Source organism: Trematomus bernacchii, unplaced genomic scaffold, assembly GCF_902827165.1.
Source record: "Trematomus bernacchii unplaced genomic scaffold, fTreBer1.1, whole genome shotgun sequence".
NCBI lineage: Eukaryota > Metazoa > Chordata > Actinopteri > Perciformes > Nototheniidae > Trematomus > Trematomus bernacchii.
In genome coordinates, this window is record NW_022987868.1 from 23,844 (window position 1) to 44,126 (window position 20,283).

General features: G+C 41.8%; 3 gene segments (V, D, J or C); all 3 read left to right on the forward strand.

The window, feature by feature from the left end:
• The first annotated feature begins 3,101 nt into the window (after positions 1-3,101).
• LOC117469168 lies at positions 3,102-3,937 on the forward strand. The segment is given in 2 exon segments: positions 3,102-3,503; positions 3,594-3,937. Coding segments are annotated over 2 exon segments (396 nt in total).
• Positions 3,938-3,991: 54 nt separating this feature from the next.
• LOC117469166 lies at positions 3,992-4,746 on the forward strand. The segment is given in 2 exon segments: positions 3,992-4,192; positions 4,310-4,746. Coding segments are annotated over 2 exon segments (480 nt in total).
• A 10,412-nt stretch (positions 4,747-15,158) lies between these two features.
• LOC117469167 lies at positions 15,159-15,841 on the forward strand. The segment is given in 2 exon segments: positions 15,159-15,294; positions 15,385-15,841. Coding segments are annotated over 2 exon segments (396 nt in total).
• Positions 15,842-20,283: the final 4,442 nt, after the last annotated feature.

Genomic DNA, 20,283 nt, shown 5'->3' on the forward strand with positions numbered 1-20,283 from the left:
GGAAACACCTACACTCTGTACAAAAACCTTTGGAGCAAAGACAACACAATACTGCACAGCATCCACCAGAGGGAGTCTCTCTCTGACAAACATCAATAGTTTGTGATGATACAATCATTTAGTTTACCTGCTTGATCATTTGAAATGTATGAACTATTGTGCACTACCATAGAAACACATGTACTGCCTTTGAGTCACATCCACAGGTTCAAATGTTTAAATCAATCAGTGAATCTGACCTGTTATCACAGATTAAACCTAATATGTAGTCTCCATGAATTTAAAATAAGTGTCTCTAATTTTCTGTCAGTCTGTGATTTCATGTGGTGTACCACAGGGTTCAATCCTAGGTCCTTTCACTTTGTCATTGGATTCAGTTTATCTCCAAGCCCAATTTGATGAAAGGTTCTATTGGAACAGCAGCTTGTGTTGTGGTGTTCAAGACCTTTTAAATGTTGGATCTGAAGAAATATTTGTAATAGATTAAGATCATTTTAAACAGATTTCTCTCTCGATGAAGCACCTCTCACTAATATGACTTCACGTTAACGCCCGTCATTGTTATTATTACGTTTTTATTTGCTGACTGATCAAACACTTTAAATCACCTCTCTCAATAAACTGGTACACATCACACACTCAAGTTTTGATTGCTTTTGTTCTTATCTTTTTAAAACAAGTTACTCTGGTGGTCTGTGATTTATTGTGGTGTACCACAGAGTTCAATCCTAGGTCCTCTGACTTTTTATTTACAGACTGCCTTTGGATCTGTTACCCAGGAGGAAGTGTAACTGAGAGAAGTGAAATACAGATCTAAGAGGAGACAGAGAGATTCAGGGAGGAGCTAAGATGTTCCTGAACTATAGAAGAGAGAGGAACTTCCATATTCACCAGAGTTCAACACAGACCATCATCATCACCTTCATTCAACATGCTGTCCCTGCAGAACTCAGCATTTTCTCTGATGATGTTTGCAATCTTATCCGGTTAGTAGAAATCAGTGTCAACGCTTTCTGAGTGTGGTTCTGCTAAAAGGACTTTTATAACATTGAATAACAGAGTTATTCTTTCCCTTAGGCGTCAGCTGTGAAGATCTGACTCCAGTCAAAACAGAAGAGTTCAGTTCAGAAGGCAGCACTGTTACTCTGTCCTACAAAGCTGGATCTAACGCTAATTATTTCTTCTGGTATCGACAATATCCTGGAAAGCCACCAGAGTTCCTCATCTCTCATTTAGTAAGAGGAGAAATAATTAAAGCTACAATCCCTGGACTGAAGATTGAAGTGGAATTGAACCAAATTAATATGATCATCTCCTCTGCTGCAGTGACAGACTCTGCTGTGTACTACTGTGCTCTGCAGCCCACAGTGACAGGAAACACCAACACTCTGTACAAAAACCTTTGGAGCAAAGACAACACAGTACTGCACAGCATCCACCAGAGGGAGTCTCTCTCTGTTAGACTTTAGGGAAACAACACAACTAATGCTCAAACAATTCAACCCCCAGCAGAGAGGCATCTTTTATTTGATGCTTCAACACCACGTTACTTTAATTTATCTCTCACATTTATCCTAATAATGTTCAATGAGAGCATTCCACCATCTGCCAGACTCCTGATGGACCTTCACCAACACTTCCTGTTTTTCATATTTATTCCCACAGGCCCTGAAAACTGCAGTCATCAAACCACTCTTAAAGACAAACCTAGGCGCTTCACTGATGAACATTTATAGGCCGGGTAAAATAATTAAAAGGTGGTTTTCAACAGCAAACATTTTTTATTGGCAATTAATAATTATTTTGATGTGTTCCAGTCACACAGCACTGAGACTGCTCTAATTAACGTCTTTAATGACATCCACTTAAACACAGACAGTGGCAGAATCTCATGCCCCTTTCACACCGGCGCTTTTTCCTGTTCACACCGCAGCGGCGCCGCGTCATAGCTCTGGAATGCGGTTCACTTCCAGCTCCAAAAAATTGTTGGTCTAGAGGCAAGAGCTTCGGAGCTATGACGCGGCGTCGCTTACGTCGAGGCGTGCAGGAAACTAAACCCACCTCCCCTGAACCCGTGCAGCCCATGTATTGATTCCATCCGATAGCTGCTATAATAACAAACAAAACGTCTGCCTGCTCTCCACAATGATCAATAACAGCGAACGGATGGTCAAAGTAAGGTACAAATAAACAGAATCACACGAAGCCTGGTTAGTGTTGCCTGACTTTATAAAGCGTGTTCTTTTTATAAGTGTGTGGTTGCCTTCTAGTCACTTTGCTCAGCGCTACTGCTTGTAGGCAGGCATGACGAGACTCTTCAGTCGACCCAGGTTGTCATGTCCGACTATCACAAGTAGAATCATAATGAAAAATACGCCGGTAAAATGTGCCTGTAGAACACGGCTTAGCAAGTAGTCAGTTTAGCTTCGTTTGCTATGCTAACATCACCCATGTTATACCAGAGAAACTTTCATAACAGCGTTGTGATGCCAAACAGCGTCAATTCAGACTGACACACATTCACTTAAGGGGAACTGGGGATATGTATCAGCTGCTTGTGTGACAGTCAGACAGTGAATACTTTAGAGCCGTGTGAGCTAACCCGGAGCTAACGGGAGAATACACTCCCGTTGAAGAGCAGCCAGCACTGCAGCGGGCGCTAAATGCCGCTGAAACACATTAATAAACAATGAACCACGGCACTCTGAAGAAAAGTATAAGGTTGGAGAAGTCGTTATTTCATTTAATCTGGCTTCGTATGATTAAAAGCAACACGATCATCGACCCGACGCAGTCCCCCCCCCCGTTGTTGTTGTGAGCATTGTTGGGGAGCAAATCAGCGATGTAAACGGTGACGTCATGACGCAGCGGCGGCAGCTGGGCGGTGTGAACAGAGCGGGAGCTGAAAAGGGAAACCGGAGCTGAACCAGAAAAGCTCTAGCTAGGAGCTAGAAAGGGAAAAGCGCTGGTGTGAAAGCCGCATCACTGTCAGTATTATTAGATCTCAGCTCTGCATTTTAAACTGTTGAACACAACATATTACTAGACCGACTGGAAAACTGGGTGGGACTCTCCTGCACTGTTTGTATTGGTCTGAATGCTACTTAACAGACAGGAAAAACGTTGTTTCTATAGGTAACTAAACAACTGAGTTGACGAATATGACATGTGGCGTTCCTCAAGGCTCCATCCTGGGGACTCTTCTCTTTAACATCTACATGCTTCCACTAGCTTAGTTAATGGATAACAATGAAATAAGTTACCATAGCTATGCAGACGACACACACGTGATAACATGAAAAAAGAAATTGAGAGAAGTGAAATACAGATCTAAGAGGAGACAGAGAGATTCAGGGAGGAGCTAAGATGTTCCTGAACTATAGAAGAGAGAGGAACTTCCATATTCACCAGAGTTCAACACAGACCATCATCATCACCTTCAATCAACATGCTGTCATTAGACTATTATGTACATTCCCTACTGTTAGTTTCCATTCTAAGAGGTACGTAACATTCTGCATGAAAACGTTAACTTCTAATGTTGATAAAATGTGATCTATTAACTGAGTCTTTTGAATTACTCCTCTCTTCAGGGGTCAGCTGTGAAGATCTCACTGCATTACAGAAAGAAGAGTTCAGTCCAGAAGGCAGCTCTGTTACTCTGTCCTACAGATACTCCAAAGAAGCAACTGGTGGTGATGAGTTTTACTGGTATCGACAATATCCAGGAAAACCACCAGAGTTCATCATCTCTCATTTAGGAACTGGAAACATTATGAATAATCTGATCCCTGGACTGAATATTACAGTGGAGTCAAACCAAATCAATCTGAGCATCTCCTCTGCTGCAGTGACAGACTCTGCTGTGTTCTACTGTGCTGTGAGGCCCACAGTGACAGGAAACACCAACACTCTGTACACAAACACCAGCTGACACACTGACAAGCTGCTGGAAGCCTTTTCTCCACACTGTTGTACTGAGCTGTTCACCTCCACTAGAGGGCCACATTATCAAGTAGGCGGTGCACGTCTTCTGCACTGTGTTCAACCATCCAGTCAATAAGAAGTGCTGCTGTGAAGAGAACCATCCTCACACTGAATGCTGAACATCAGCTACTTCCTGCTGCTGATTTAAACCTTGTTGTAGAGATGGAACATTGGCTGTGGATTATTCTTGCTGCTCTCTCCTTTGGTAAGATAGAAACTACAACATGTTTCTAGGTAACTGTTTAAAGCTACTGATTGTTCTCCTTTAATCCATCATCTTTATTGATTCATCTCTTCCTCTGCATGGTCTCTTCTTCCCCAGAGTGTAAAGGACAAGACACAGTGACCCAGCCAGCAGGAGATGTCAGCGCTACTGAAGGAGACACAGTTACACTTGACTGCACATTTCATATCAGTGGCACATATCCCTATCTGTTCTGGTACAAACAAGAAGTCAATGGTTACCCAAAGTACATGCTGAAGCGTTTCTCAGGAGGTCGAGATAATGCTGCAGAGTTCAAGGAAGACAGATTTGAGGCTACACTCAACAAGACATCAGTTCCTCTGCAGATCTCCTCTGCTGCAGTGACAGACTCTGCTGTGTACTACTGTGCTCTGAGGCCCACAGTGACAGGAAACACCATAACTCTGTACACAAACCTCTGGAGCAAAGACAACACAATACTGCACAGCATCCACCAGAGATTCTCTCTGAAAAACTCCAACAGTATATTACAAAACAGTGTAGACTCTTTGTGACGGTGATACACAAATAAGTGCTTGAGGTAAACATACTGAGGGAAAGGGTTTTTTCATACGACATGTACTCTGATGATAATGACATTTTGTAAAACTTTACTTTCATTCTTAACAATACCTCATCATAACCGAATCTTAAAAATGTGGGAGGGAGTTAAACATCAATAGTTTGTGATCATACAGTAATGTAATTTACCTGCTTGATCATTTGAATTATACTGTGTGTAAATATCACTATTATACAAACACATGTACTGCCTTTGATTCACATCTGCAGGTTCAAATGTTTAACTCTTTTATCACAGGTTGAAATAAAAGTAAGTAGTCTCCATTAGTGATGGGAATTCCGGCTATTTTTAGTGAGCCGGATTATTTGGCTCGGCTCACCAAGAAGAGCCGGCTCTTTCGGCTCCCAAACGGCTCTTCATTTTACCACATATATATATATAGAAATTCATTTATTGGGATAAACCCCTTGAGATGCACCATCTCGTTTTCAAGGGGGTCCCGAATATATACCTTTTATAATTAGGGCTGTCAAGTTAACGCGTTAATAACGCGTTAACGCAAAAAAAAATTAACGCCACTAATTATTTTAACGCGATTAACGCATGTGTAATTTTTGTCCTCGGCCGCCGAGTTTCAGAGCGCATCGAGTTTAAAATACCATCTACAAGCTGATGCTACAGCCCCGCTCCTGCCGCCCGCTTGTGGCAGACCACACTTCCACGCTCACCGGCAGGCCCGGACTGGCCATCGGGAGGACCGGGAGGGTGTGTGTGTGTGTGTGTGTGTGTGTGTGTGTGTGTGTGTGTGTGTGTGTGTGTGGGGCGACTCGCGCGAGCGAGGCACACCTTACGTGTTGTTGTTGTTAGCATCTGGTGCTAGCTAGCTGCGCTAACGGATATAAGGAGCTGTTTCAATGACATTTCGCCGACAACTGCGCCGAGCACTTGACTTTATGCAGGTAGCCAGACAGTGGGACATTGTACGAAAAGTCAGCACACTCAGCACGGATAGTACGCGCTACATGATTGCAGCTCCCGTTCGAGCATATATGCCTTGAGCTGCACATACTGTAGCTCCAACGATCCATCACAGTGTCTACACACACACACACACACACACACACACACACACACACACACACACACACACACACACACACACACACACACACACACACACACACACACACACACACACACACACACACACAGTATTGTATGAGAGAGGTTCCAGGTTGAATTGAGGTGAATATTTGTAATGTTCAGGTTGTTGTGTTTAATATTCATGAGAATATTTGTCATTGTTCAAATGATAATAAACAAACATATAAAGCATATTTGTCCACTCATATGTTGATAAGAGTATTAAAAACTTGAAAAATATCCCTCTAAGGTACATTTAGAACAGATACAAAATGTGCGATTAATTTGCGATTAATCGCGATTAACTATGGACAATCATGCGATTAATCGCGATTAAATATTTTAATCGACTGACAGCCCTATTTATAATATATACCTTTTATAATTCAGTCAAATGTAGCCCTATTTTGACTAATGATTTATATCTGTACACTAGGGGTGTAACGGTTCACAAACATTTCGGTTCGGTACGTACAGTACCTCAGTTTTAAGGTCACGGTTCGGTACGTTTTCGGTACAGCAGAAAAAATGATCTCAAAACATAAAATATTTGTTGGGGTTTTTTAATTATTATTAAACTGTGAATTCACTCAAATACAAAATATAATAACATAAACATTAAGGTGCAGCATTTCGATGAACTGAAATAATCTGTATTTGAACTGTAGTGTTCTAGTACTCCCCTAAGCAGCCAGCTTGACATTAGGACTTGCTTGCTTGTCATTGTATTTTCATGTTTTTTTAAAGAAAGATGAACTTGTCCACATTGCTTGCTGAAAGGGCAGATCTGCTGGCACTAATGTCTCCTGCTGTGGAGAACACCCTCTCTCTAGGGCAGGGGTAGGCAAGTAAGTTTGGCCGTGGGCCAATTTTTTGCTGAGCCACAAGATGGCGGGCCAGAACATAATCAAAGCCTAATTCAAGGAATTTATTTTGGTAAGAGGGCGCAGCGCCCCTGTTCCCCGGTTCAGAAAAAACTCTGATATTGCTGATAACCCTCCCCATCAACACTCTAATGCCCAGTCAGATCCGCTGATTGGTTCACTGATGATATAGGCGCCCAATCCAGAGCCTCTGGATAGACCCGCCTAAAGGGAGGATCGTCGTCTCTAGCCCCATTTCAGTCCCATGTTAAAAGTCAGGGCTATTATCTGTATTTTAACAGACTTATCTTTTAAATTGAGGTGCATTTATTGTTCTCTTCAAAGTTAATTTTCTTCTGAAATTTTAGGGAGGATGGTCCTCCCTTTCCTCAATGGACGAGCCTCCACTGAGTGAGTTATTAACTAGGTAGCAGTGTTATTTAACATACTTTTATTCTGATAAGTATTGTCAAGTTCTCTGGGTTTTTGGCATTTATTTGAGTGTTTGCCCACATTTGAGAGGCTTGAGGGGCAACAGAGGATGCATGGACAACTGGAATCCTTTTTCCTTTTCTTTATTTCAACTTTTCAAGGACACATTAGGATTCTTTCAGGTTGAAAACCTTTAAAAAATACAAAATAAATAAATTACAGCATGTTTTGCTTTGCAATTTATTTAATATATTATAACCTAAATTAATCAGTAACCAAGTATTTTACTCAACTCAATGTATTTAATAGTTAAAGGGGACCTATCATGCAAAATGTACTTTTGTACGTCTTTTCTACATGAATATGTGTCCCCGGTGTTCCAGGGAACTCACCAAGTGTCAGAAAACACAACCCTCTCTATTTTCCTCCATACCCAAATCTCTAAAAAAGGGGCTGCAACGGATCTGATAAAAACTGATCCAGATTTGAACACTGTCCTGACATCAGGACGGTGGCGCTACGGCTATTGGGCCAACTCTCCACCTATCAGGGGAATGTGGGGTTGGGCCACGGCCGGCCATTGCCGCTCGAAAGCGCTGGAGACACTGTAGTACATATGCCAGGCCTGTACGTGGCGCTGTAGTCTGCCACAAAAGCAGCGAAGAAGACTTCCCGCGCATGGTTGCCATGGTTACCCTTCTGTTTATTCTCCGCTGTGGCTTTTGTTCTCCCTCCCCGAGGCAAGCACTGTAATTCTCTCCGGTTAGTCCACCAGCAGATGACAAACACCCACCTCTCCGCCTCTCCGCCTCTCCGCCTCTTCCAAGGAACGACCGTGCGGCAGAGTTTCAGTTAGGTTTTCTTTCGCCGGTCAAGATGTCCGTTAAAGTTTAAATCTTCCGGACAAAATTAGAAAAGTGCCGGTCAAAGGTCTTCTTTGTTATTTATTGAGCTTTAAAACAAATGAATAACGACTCTCTATAATAATATAAGAATAAAACACGGAGGACGGAGATCTCTTTTTCTTCCCCTCTTCTGACTTGATCAGAGCACGCTCCCCTCTCCTGCAGGGGGGCGTGGTCAGCTGCAGCTCACAGAATCAGCCCCCTGCAAAAACAGGGCTGGAGAACAGCAAATAGAGTGAAATGAGGCATGGCTAAAATGCATGATCTGTTTGGTATTTTGAAAACAGAAACGTATAAATACACCTTATATAGGTATGGCCCTACAATATATCATTTAAATATAGCATGATAGGTGTCCTTTAAATAAGTACTTTAATTGACGTCAGTGCACCCCGCTGCCTGATTGTGCCTGTGCTGTATGTCATTCATTCTCAACATAGATAAAAGTACAATAAGCATTCTTCAGGTGTAGGTAGATTCTCTATTCGGACATTATAGCCTATATGTGCGACTGTCGGTCCGATGTTGTAAAAAAAAAAAAAAAGAAAAAATCTCAAAATATTTTTTGATTTTGTATTCTCAAAATGACGGGCCAAATATTATTGCTGGCGGGCCAACAATGGCCCGCGGGCCGCCTGTTGCCGACCCATGCTCTAGGGCAGGGGTGGGCAATTATTTTTTACAAGGGGCCACTTCAGAAACTCGAGCTGTGTTGGGGGGCCGAATAAAAAATAAGTTGAACTTAATTCTGCTCAATATACCAATACTGAAAAGGTGTTTTACAGTATGTTAAAGATAAGAAATGAATCAGCTTTATACAAAAAGAAATGAGTGCTTTTGATTTTTGTTTTTCAGTTAATTTTACTTGTTCAGTGAGAAAAATCCAGTCTGTCTTGGGCTTGAACAAGTGCACGGAAATCTGGTTCAATGTCTGAGGTGGATATGCGAAGGACAGCTGAGAGGTGATCATCAGTGATAGAGGATCTGTATCTGGATTTGTTGAACTTCATCACTGAGAATGTCTGTTCACATATGTAGGTAGATCCAAAGAGGACCCTCATCTTCTGAGCACGTCTCCTGATGTGTGGAAAGTTCTCCTCTTTCAGGGAAGAGTAAAACTCAGGCAGTGAGACTGACCTAAAGTGCTCTGACAGAAGTGTGTCAGACTGCAGGTCAATGAGTTCAAGCTGAACATCACTGGGTGCATCATCCACATGGCATGTAAATGGGGAAAAGATCATGTTCATTTCATTCTCAACTGTTTTGAAGTCTTTAAATCGCCTTGAAAACTCACCATGCAGTGCTTCTAACATGGATGAGTACCTCTGGAGGTGATCAGCTGATGGTGTGGCTTCCTTCAGTGTTGGCAAGTGCGTGAGAATGTTGTCCTCCATTTGGCTTGAGAGAAGCGTAGGAAGATGAGTAGCTGGGCAGTGTCACGTACATCGTAGCTCTCATCCAAAGCCAAGGAAAAAAAGTCAAAGTTGACCGCTCTGTTCTGCAGCTGAAGCTCCAGATTTCCCGCGATGTCCTCAATCCTCCTCGTAACAGTGCGTCGGGAGAGCGGCACATTCTCATTTCACTTTCGCAGAGTCCAACAAACACTCCTTAATGAACTCTTCGTCCGAAAACGGTTTACTTTTCTTTGCAATTTTGTGGGATAAGACATAACTCGTCTTGACAGCTGCATCTCTGGATGTGGAATGTTTTGTGAAAATGTGTTGTTGGCTTTGCAGCTTAGCTAGCAAAGCATCCGACCCCTTTTGCCCGCTCTTCCTCAGACAGGTTCTTGTATTTATCTGCGTGTTTGATAGCATAGTGGCGACTCAAATTGTACTCCTTGAACACAGCGACCTGCGCACCACAAACTAAACACACAGCTTTACCTTTCACTTCTGTAAATAAATACTTAGCGGTCCATGTCTTGTTGAAAATGCGGCATTCAGTATCGATCTTTCTTTTTTTGCCCTTAGCGGACATTTCGAGGACTAGCCGGCCAGTATCACTCGTAGCTGTTCACGGCATGCGCATTTACGTAAATAAATTAAAAAAACAGCAGCGCCCTTTTCAAAATAAAAGCAACACAGTTAGAAAAGTATTTACGCCATGCAAGCAATACAGCTGTGTTGCTTTTATTTTGAAAAGGTTGCTGTTTTTTTTTATTATGTTATAATTTATGATCAACCTCACACGGGCCGGCCAAGGCCGGCCAACGGGCCGGATGTGGCCCGCGGGCCGTAAAATGCCCACCCCTGCTCTAGGGACAGAGGTAGCAGATACAGCCAGGTAGCGCTTTGCTAACATGGCAACATAAGGATATTTGACGTTTGTAATAGCTTTGGCTCGGTCTGAACTTGTTGCGAGTGGTGGAGGCTTAAATGCTAGTGGGAGTTGGGTTTGCACTTCAGTCTTTTTTCTTTTGGTAACGGTGATATTCACATTCGGGTGATGCCTTTTCAAATGAGTGTGCAAGTTTGATGTATTGCCAGCCGCGTAATACATTTTAGTTGAACAATGCAGACAAACAGCTTTGGTTCGGTCCACCTGTCTTTGTCCGTCATCCTTGTACGTAACTGCGAAACCAAAACGTTCCCAAACCGGAGACTTCAATGATGCTGGAGGATTTTTGAGCTCAACTTTATCTGCGTTCGCCATTTCGACAGTTCCTCAAATGACTGACTAAATTTGAACGCATCCCTGTGACCAGCTCTCATAGTATGCCTCTCGTCCAATGAAATGACTTGGTTGCTCTATGACGCGTTGAACCCAATGGGAGAAAATTACACTGAATGCTGCGACGCAGCATCTGAGATTACTTCCAAAAAGTTGTTCACGTTCTCAATTTTTTACGTTTAACGTTATATTCGTTCGGTACACTTCGGTACACACGTGTACCGAACCGAAGGGCCCATACCGAATAATTTCGATACGAATACGTATACCGTTACACCCCTAGTGTACACATATATCACTTAAATGATTCAATATATCCTGAATAATTTATTGAATAATACAGTATTCAATACATTATTGAAAAATGTTATTTTTAATATAAATGATTTGCTGTGGCCAATTGCATTTACAGACCCTTGTAACTCTCTGATACAACCCAATGAATGCACTGACTTGCTTGTAGAACCACGCTACACAAAGCAGATAGCAACACCTGTAACAACGTAAGCATAGACATTTAAAAAAAGGACAGCTACTGTATCGACATTTAAAAATTGTATTTAAAGAAAAAGCCCTAACAAAACAGCAGGGCTCTATTTCACTATTAAATAAAGAAAAAAAGACAGCAGACAGCTGAACTCAAATCTTTGCTGAGCCTAAAGATAATCATAAATAAATAACATAGTGAAAATAAATATATTGCAATGCTCAAAACAGCAACATCCAACCGTCTCTAATCCTTGGATATTACATGTCACTGCATGCATGCATTCACGGAGCACCCGTAACGCAGAGATCATCATATAATTCTGTCTTGTATTACTTAACGGGAAAAAAACGAAAAAAAACTTCTCGTTCGCGGGCACGAGCCGGCTCCCGTCGTTCACTTAAACGAGACGGCTCTTGGAGACCCATCTGTTTACTAAGGCCTTTGGCCCCTAAATCTATCTGTTGTTTTGTCTGTCTGACTGGTTGTCTGACAGCCTTTTGTTTTGTTATGTTTGTTTCTGCCCTATTCTTCTTTGTTAAGCGACCTTGGGTCCCATGAAAGGCGCTATATAAATCCAAGCTATTATTATTATTATTATTATTAACCCTGTACAAAAACCTTTGGAGCAAAGACAACACAATACTGCACAGCATCCACCTGAGGGAGTCTCTCTCTGATAAACATCAATAGTTTGTGATGATACAGTAATGTAGTTTACCTGCTTGATCATTTGAAATATATTAACAATTGTGCACTACCATACAAACACATGTACTGCCTTTGATTCACATCCACAGGTTCAAATGTTTAACTCAGTCAGTGAATCAGTTTAACGACCTGGTCACATGCCAGTACAGCAACATTAAAACCACTGGAGTCATTGTACACACAAACACTCAAAATACTGGACAACAAATCTGTTTATTCACATCACTGCCCAATACTCAAAAAATACAACTTGTTGATTTGGGAAAACCTCATTAAACATGCCTTACCTCAGCTCCTCTTAGACAGTTTATTAACATACGCACAACTGCAACTAGGATAACAAGAGGTGCAGCGAGAGCAGATTGCATTATTCAACTCAGAAAAAGTTCTTTCAGTCAGTCTTCATTTTCTGTTAAAGCTGCTCAGCAATGGAACTCAATCCCATCTCCAATCAGAGACCAGACTACGTTTAGTTTATTTAAATCAAAACTCAAAACATGGTTGGTGAGGAATCAGTTCTGAGACACTGACACAATCTTCTGCTCCTTACAACCCACTGCCTGTGTTTTAACATGTTCTTTTGTTTTGTTTTATTGTTCTGTCTTTTAAATGTTTTTATTTGTATTGAAGTATTCCAGTAATATATGTTGCATGTTTTAAATGGATTGTATTTACTTGTTTAAAATGAAAAGTGTTTTAGGTTGACTTTTAAAATCTGTCCAGGGACTACAGATGAAAAATAGCCTCGTGGCTAACTGGCACATTTACAGCAATGTTAATTAATGTGCACTGTCCCTGTTAAATAAATGCATTTAAATATATATATATTTTAAAACCACAGCTTGAAATAAAGATATGTAGTCTCCATGAACTTAAAATAAGTGTCTCTATTTTTCTGTCAGTCTGTGATTGCATATGGTGTACCACAGGGATCACTCCTAGGTCCTCTCACTTTGTCATTGGATTCAGTTTATCTCTGAGCACAATGTGATCATAGGTTCTATTGAAACAGCAGCTTGTGTTGTGGTGTTCAAGACCTTTTTAATGTTGAGTATAAAGCAACATTCTTATTATGTTAAGATCATTTTAAACAGATTTCTCTCTCGATGAAACACCTCTCACTAATCTGACTTCACCTTAACGCCTGTCATTGTTATTGCTAAATTGTTGTACATTTCAATGTATGAGTCAGTGAGAAACACAAAGAGAACTAAATGTTTTAAATATGAGAAAAGTATTTTGATGGTTTAAAACGAGTAAAACATGATTCTCTGGCCCCGCCCACTGACGTTTATATCAACCAATGAGATGATTTGTGAGATGTTTGAGGAACTAAAAGCACAATCATCTGATGTTGAGGAGAAGGGCTGAGCAGCAGAGAGGCTGTTTCCTGCTTCACTTCTGCAGGAGGAGAACTCATCTGCTGACTGTTCGACTTTACCATCTCCAAAGACATGTTGCTTTACCTCTGGTTACTCTTCTCTCTCTTCATAGGTGAGTGTTGGAACAGAGATAAAGTCTCATTTAACCCGCTGTATTAGCCAGAGATTTCATAACTGGAGGTTTTATTGTGTAAGGCAGCAACCGTTGTGATCTATGAAGACATTTGGTCATGTTTGATCTCAAACTGATCAAAGATGACAGGAAATTGAAGACCCTCCGTTGAGTCTCTTAATGTTAAAATCTCCTGCAGACTAACTGACATGAATAATTCTCATTTTGCAGCCCTGGGCTCCATGAACAGCATAAAGCCAGAAAGAAGTGAAGAACATGTTGCAGAGGGCAGAAACATCAGCCTGACATGTAAATATGAGGGGGCTATCTACAATATCCAGTGGTACCGACAATACCAGAGATTCAGACCAGAGTTCCTGCTCTCCATCACAGAGGCAGGAGGGATCCATCCCACTGAATCTGATTTCTCTGCTCACATTGACAAAACAGAAAAACGAGTTGATCTGGAGATCATCTCAGCTAAAGAGACAGACTCTACTGTGTACTACTGTGCTCTGACGCCCACAGTGACAGGAAACACCAACACTCTGTACAAAAACCTTTGGAGCAAAGACAACACAATACTGCACAACATCCACCAGAGGGAGTCTCTCTCTGTTAAACATCAATAGTTTGTGATGATACAGTAATGTAATTTACCTGCTTGATCATTTGAAATGTATGAACTATTGTTCACTACCATACAAACACATGTACTGCCTTTGAGTCACATCCACAGGTTCAAATGTTTAAATCAATCAGTGAATCTGGCCTTTTTCTCACAGGTTTAAATATAATGTAGTCACCACGAACTTAAAATAAGTGTTTCTGTTTTTCTGTCAGTCTTTGATTTCATGTGGTGTACCACAGGGTTCAATCCTAGGTCCTCTGACTTTTTATTTACAGACTGCCTTTGGATCTGTTACCCAGGAGGAAGTGTAACTGAGAGAAGTGAAATACAGATCAAAGAGGAGACAGAGAGATTCAGGGAGGAGCTAAGATGTTCCTGAACTATAGAAGAGAGAGGAACTTCCATATTCACCAGAGTTCAACACAGACCATCATCATCATTAACTCAATCAGTTAATCTGACCTGTTATCACAGATTAAACGTAATATGTAGTCTCCATGAATTTAAAATAAGTGTTTCTGTTTTTCTGTCAGTCTGTGATTTCATGTGGTGTACCACAGGGTTCAATCCTAGGTCCTCTCACTTTGTCATTTGATTCAGTTTATCTCCAAGCCCAATTTGATGAAAGGTTCTATTGGAACAGCAGCTTGTGTTGTGGTGTTCAAGACCTTTTAAATGTCGGATCTGAAGAAATATTTTTAATAGATTAAGATCATTTTAAACAGATTTCTCTCTCGATGAAGCACCTCTCACTAATCTGACTTCACGTTAACGCCCGTCATTGTTACTTTTTTTTACTGACTGATCAAACACTTTAAATCACCTCTCTCAATAAACTGGTACACATCACACACTCAAGTTTTGATTGCTTTTGTTCTTATCTTTAAAAAATAAGTTACTCTGGTGGTCTGTAATTTAACGTGGTGTACCACAGGGTTCAATCCTAGGTCCTCTGACTTTTTATTTACAGACTTCCTTTGGATCTGTTACCCAGGAGGAAGTGTAACTGAGAGAAGGGAAATACAGATCTAAGTGGAGACAGAGAGATTCAGGGAGGAGCTAAGATGTTCCTGAACTATAGAAGAGAGAGGAACTTCCATATTCACCAGAGTTCAACACAGACCATCATCATCACCTTCATTCAACATGCTGTCATTAGACTATTATTTACATTCCCTACTGTTAGTTTCCATTCTAAGAGGTACGTAACATTCTGCATGAAAACGTTAAATTCTAATGTTGATCAAATGTGATCTATTAACTGAGTCTTTTGAATTACTCCTCTCTTCAGGGGTCAGCTGTGAAGATCTCACTGCATTACAGAAAGAACAGTTCAGTCCAGAAGGCAGCACTGTTACTCTGTCCTACAGATACTCCAAAGAAGCAGCTGGTGGTGATAGTTTCTTCTGGTATCGACAATATCCAGGAAAACCACCAGAGTTCATCATCTCTCATTTAGGAACTGGACACATTATAAATAATCCAATCCCTGGACTGAATATTACAGTGGAGTCAAACCAAATCAATCTGAGCATCTCCTCTGCTGCAGTGACAGACTCTGCTGTGTTCTACTGTGCTGTGAGGCCCACAGTGACAGGAAACACCAACACTCTGTACACAAACACCAGCTGACACACTGACAAGCTGCTGGAAGCCTTTTCTCCACACTGTTGTACTGAGCTGTTCACCTCCACTAGAGGGCCACATTATCAAGTAGGCGGTGCACGTCTTCTGCACTGTGTTCAACCATCCAGTCAATAAGAAGTGCTGCTGTGAAGAGAACCATCCTCACACTGAATGCTGAACATCAGCTACTTCCTGCTGCTGATTTAAACCTTGTTGTAGAGATGGAACATTGGCTGTGGATTATTCTTGCTGCTCTCTCCTTTGGTAAGATAGAAACTACAACATGTTTCTAGGTAACTGTTTAAAGCTACTGATTGTTCTCCTTTAATCCATCATCTTTATTGATTCATCTCTTCCTCTGCATGGTCTCTTCTTCCCCAGAGTGTAAAGGACAAGACACAGTGACCCAGCCAGCAGGAGATGTCAGCGCTACTGAAGGAGACACAGTTACACTTGGCTGCACATTTCAGACCTCTGAAACATTTCCCCGTCTGTTCTGGTACAAACAAGAAGTCAATGGTTACCCAAAGTACATGCTGATGCGTTACTCAAGAACTGGAGATAATGCTGTAGAGTTCCAGAAAGACAGATTTGATGCTACACTCAACAAGCCATCAGTTCCTCTTCAGATCTCCTCTGCTGCAGTGACAGACTCTGCTGTGTACTACTGTGCTCTGAGGCCCACAGTGACAGGAAACACCACAACTCTGTACAAAAACCTCTGGAGCAAAGACAACACAATACTGCACAGCATCCACCAGAGGGAGTCTCTCTCTGTTAAACATCAATAGTTTGTGATGATACAGTAATGTAATTTACCTGCTTGATATTTTGAATTCTATGTACAATTGTGCACTAACATACAACACATGTACTGCCTTTGATTCACATCAACAAGTTCAAATGTTTAACTCAATAAGGCAATCTGACCTGTTATCAAAGATTAAAGATATAATGTTGTCTCCATGAATTTAAAATAGGTTTTTCAGTTTTTCTGTCAGTCTGTGATTTCATGTGGTGTACCACAGGGTTCAATCCTAGGTCCTCTCACTTTGTTATTGGATTAAGTTTATCTCTGAGCACAATGTGATTGTAGGTTCTATTGGAACAGCAGCTTGTGTTGTGGTGTTCAAGACCTTTTAAATGTTGGGTATGAAGTACAATTCGTATTAGATTAAGATGATTTAAAACACATTTCTCTCTAGATGAAACACCTCTCACTAATCTGACTTCACGTTAACGCCCGTCATTGTTACTTTTTTTTACTGACTGATCACACACTTTAAATCACCTCTATCAATAAACTGGTACACATCACAGACTCAAGTTTTGATTGCTTTTGTTCTTATCTTTATAAAATAAGTTACTCTGGTGGTCTGTAATTTATTGTGGTGTACCACAGGGTTCAATCCTAGGTCCTCTGACTTTTTATTTACAGACTGCCTTTGGATCTGTTACCCAGGAGGAAGTGTAACAGAGAAGTGAAATACAGATCTAAGAGGAGACAGAGAGATTCAGGGAGGAGCTAAGATGTTCCTGAACTATAGAAGAGAGAGGAACTTCCATATTCACCAGAGTTCAACACAGACCATCATCATCATCACCTTCATTCAACATGCTGTCATTACATCATTGTGTCATTTTTTTCTTTTTAGATTTAGTCATAAAAGGTACGTAACATTCTGCATGAAAACGTTGACTTCTAATATTGATCAAATGTGATCAATTAACTGAGTCTTTTGAATTACTCCTCTCTTCAGGGGTCAGCTGTGAAAATCTCACTGCATTACAGAAAGAAGAGTTCAGTCCAGAAGGCAGCTCTGTTACTCTGTCCTACAGATACTCCAAAGCTATAACAGCTACTGATAATTTCTTCTGGTATCGACAATATCCAGGAAAACCACCAGAGTTCCTCATCCTTCAGTGGGGAACAAAACCTGCAGCAAACTCTCGACTGTCCGTTAAATCGAATGAGGATAAAACCCAGATCTATCTGAGCATCTCCTCTGCTGCAGTGACAGACTCTGCTGTGTACTACTGTGCTGTGCAGCCCACAGTGACAGGAAACACCACAACTCTGTACAAAAACCTCTGCAGCTTCTCCCTGAACATTCACACACTTCAGATCCCGCCTTTTTCTGAACAACATCGCCATCAAGTGGACACCTCGAACAACTTCTCCTCTCAAAGTGACACACATCCAACCTCTGAGGGAGACTTCAAAGATGAAGAGCAGTCTGTCTGGCCTGTCCGTCCACCGGCTCCTGAAAGTGGATGAACTTGTTAAACTGGTCCTGACTAACATACGATTCACTGCAGTGTGAGAGGGAAAAGTTCATGGTGAAGAACAAGCGTTAGATTATTGCAGTGGTGTAATGTAACTAAGTACATTTACTCACACTGTACGGAAGTAAAACATTGAGGTAATTGTACTTTTTTACTAATTTATACTTTTACTTAATTACATTATGTAGGCAAGTGTTGTACTTTGTACTTCACTACGTGTATTTTACAGATTGACTGACATAGCAGATTTAGGATATTAATACACAATATAAATCGACACACATTATAGTATAGACGAAGCTACCCAGTACTGTATAAAGTCATTCAAATAAACCCCACCTTTACCCCCCATCAATCATTTTAACAACCAAAAATACCTGGTGGATAAAATGGCCACTTTGCACAACGCATACTTTTACTTTTGGTACGTAAAGTATTGTTTTTATGCTAATACTTTTTGACTCTTATTGAGGTTACATTTGAAAGCAAATAATGAGAGTACTTCTTCCCCCTCTGGATTGCTGACTCATTATATTCTTTGCTCCGCAGCTTCTTCCTGACGGACACCAGTTCCTCCTCTTCTGTTACGAACTCAGACACTTAGGATGTAGGACCCAATTGCACGACCCGGGAGACAGAGGTAAAGTATTAGTAAGATACTTTATTTTCCAAAATACAGCAATGAACAACAAAAAAGGTAACTATCAGATCTCTAACCGAGATGACAAAAATAGAGGAACAAAATGAAAGCGCTCACGTAGTGAGGAATCAAACTTTACAAGAGTACAAAGAGCATAGACCTGACCATAGCAAGAGACAATACGAACTGACAAAGAACACTTGGGAGACAGGGGAATATAAGCACAGGGTAACTAGACACAGGTGGGACCAATCAGGGGCGGGGCTGACATTGATGAGCACAGGAGACACAGGTGAAAATAATCAGGAAGCCTGGAATGAGAGAAAGCAAACGTAAATAACATGCATCTCTCTAGCATTTCTGTCGGTGCACAACAGTACCCCCCCCTCTAGGGCCAACTCCTGATGGCCCAGGCTGATTGTAAAAATCGTGGATAAGCGTCTTGTCTACGATAAATGACGCAGCTACCCAGCTTCTAGCCTCAGGACCGTAACCCTTCCAGTCTACCAGGAATTGCTTCCCCCTCCCCCTATTACGGACCTCCAGTAGCTTACGGACCTTGTAAACCTCACCCCCTTCAAAGAACTCGGGCGGTGGAGGGGGCTTGGAGGCGGGAACAAGTGTGCTCTCGCACACCGGCTTGATTTTACTGACGTGAAACGTCGGATGTACTCTCATAGTTCTGGGGAGTTGCAAGCGTACAGACACCGGGTTGATGACTCTGGACACCGGGAAAGGACCCACAAATCTCGGAGCCAGTTTCTTTGAGGCGACATGGAGTGGTAAGTCCTTAGTGGAAAGCCAAACATTTTGGCCTGGTCTGTAGGAGGGAGCGACCCTGCGATGGACGTCTGCAACAGCCTTCATCCGAGCTGAACTTCGGAGAAGAGCCTGGCGAGCACCAGCCCAAACTCGTCGACAACGTCTGATCATGGCATGAGCCGATGGAACCCTCACCTCTTCCTCGTTGTTAGGGAAAAATGGAGGCTGGAAACCATTGACACAATGGAATGGAGAGAGACCTGTGGCTGCCGTAGGAAGAGTATTGTGGGCAAACTCGACCCATGTGAGGTGGTCACTCCAGGTAGTCTGGTTCCGGGAGACGAGACAACGTAGCGTAGTCTCTAGTTCCTGGTTCAGACGCTCCGACTGTCCATTTGACTGAGGATGATATCCTGATGACAAGCTGACGGTGGCACCTATGAGTCGACAAAACTCCTTCCAGAAAACGGAAATGAATTGTGGACCCCTGTCGGAAACAATGTCATCAGGGAATCCATGGATCCTGAATATGTGATTCATCATGACCTCTGCGGTGACTTTGGCAGAGGGAAGCTTGGTCAATGGGATGACCATCTTTGAAAATCGATCCACCACTGTTAGGACCGTAGTCTTGCCTCTGGATGAAGGAAATCCTGTCACAAAATCCATTGAAATGTGTGACCAAGGACGTTGGGGAATCGGCAGGGGCTGGAGCAAGCCCATCTTGACTTGTGATGAGGTCTTATTACACGCACACACCGGACAAGCCGCTACGTACTCTGCCACATCTTTCTTCATGGCTGGCCACCAGAAACGTTGTTGTATCCTGAACATTGTCCTTGTTACCCCCGGATGGCACGAAAGCACAGATGAGTG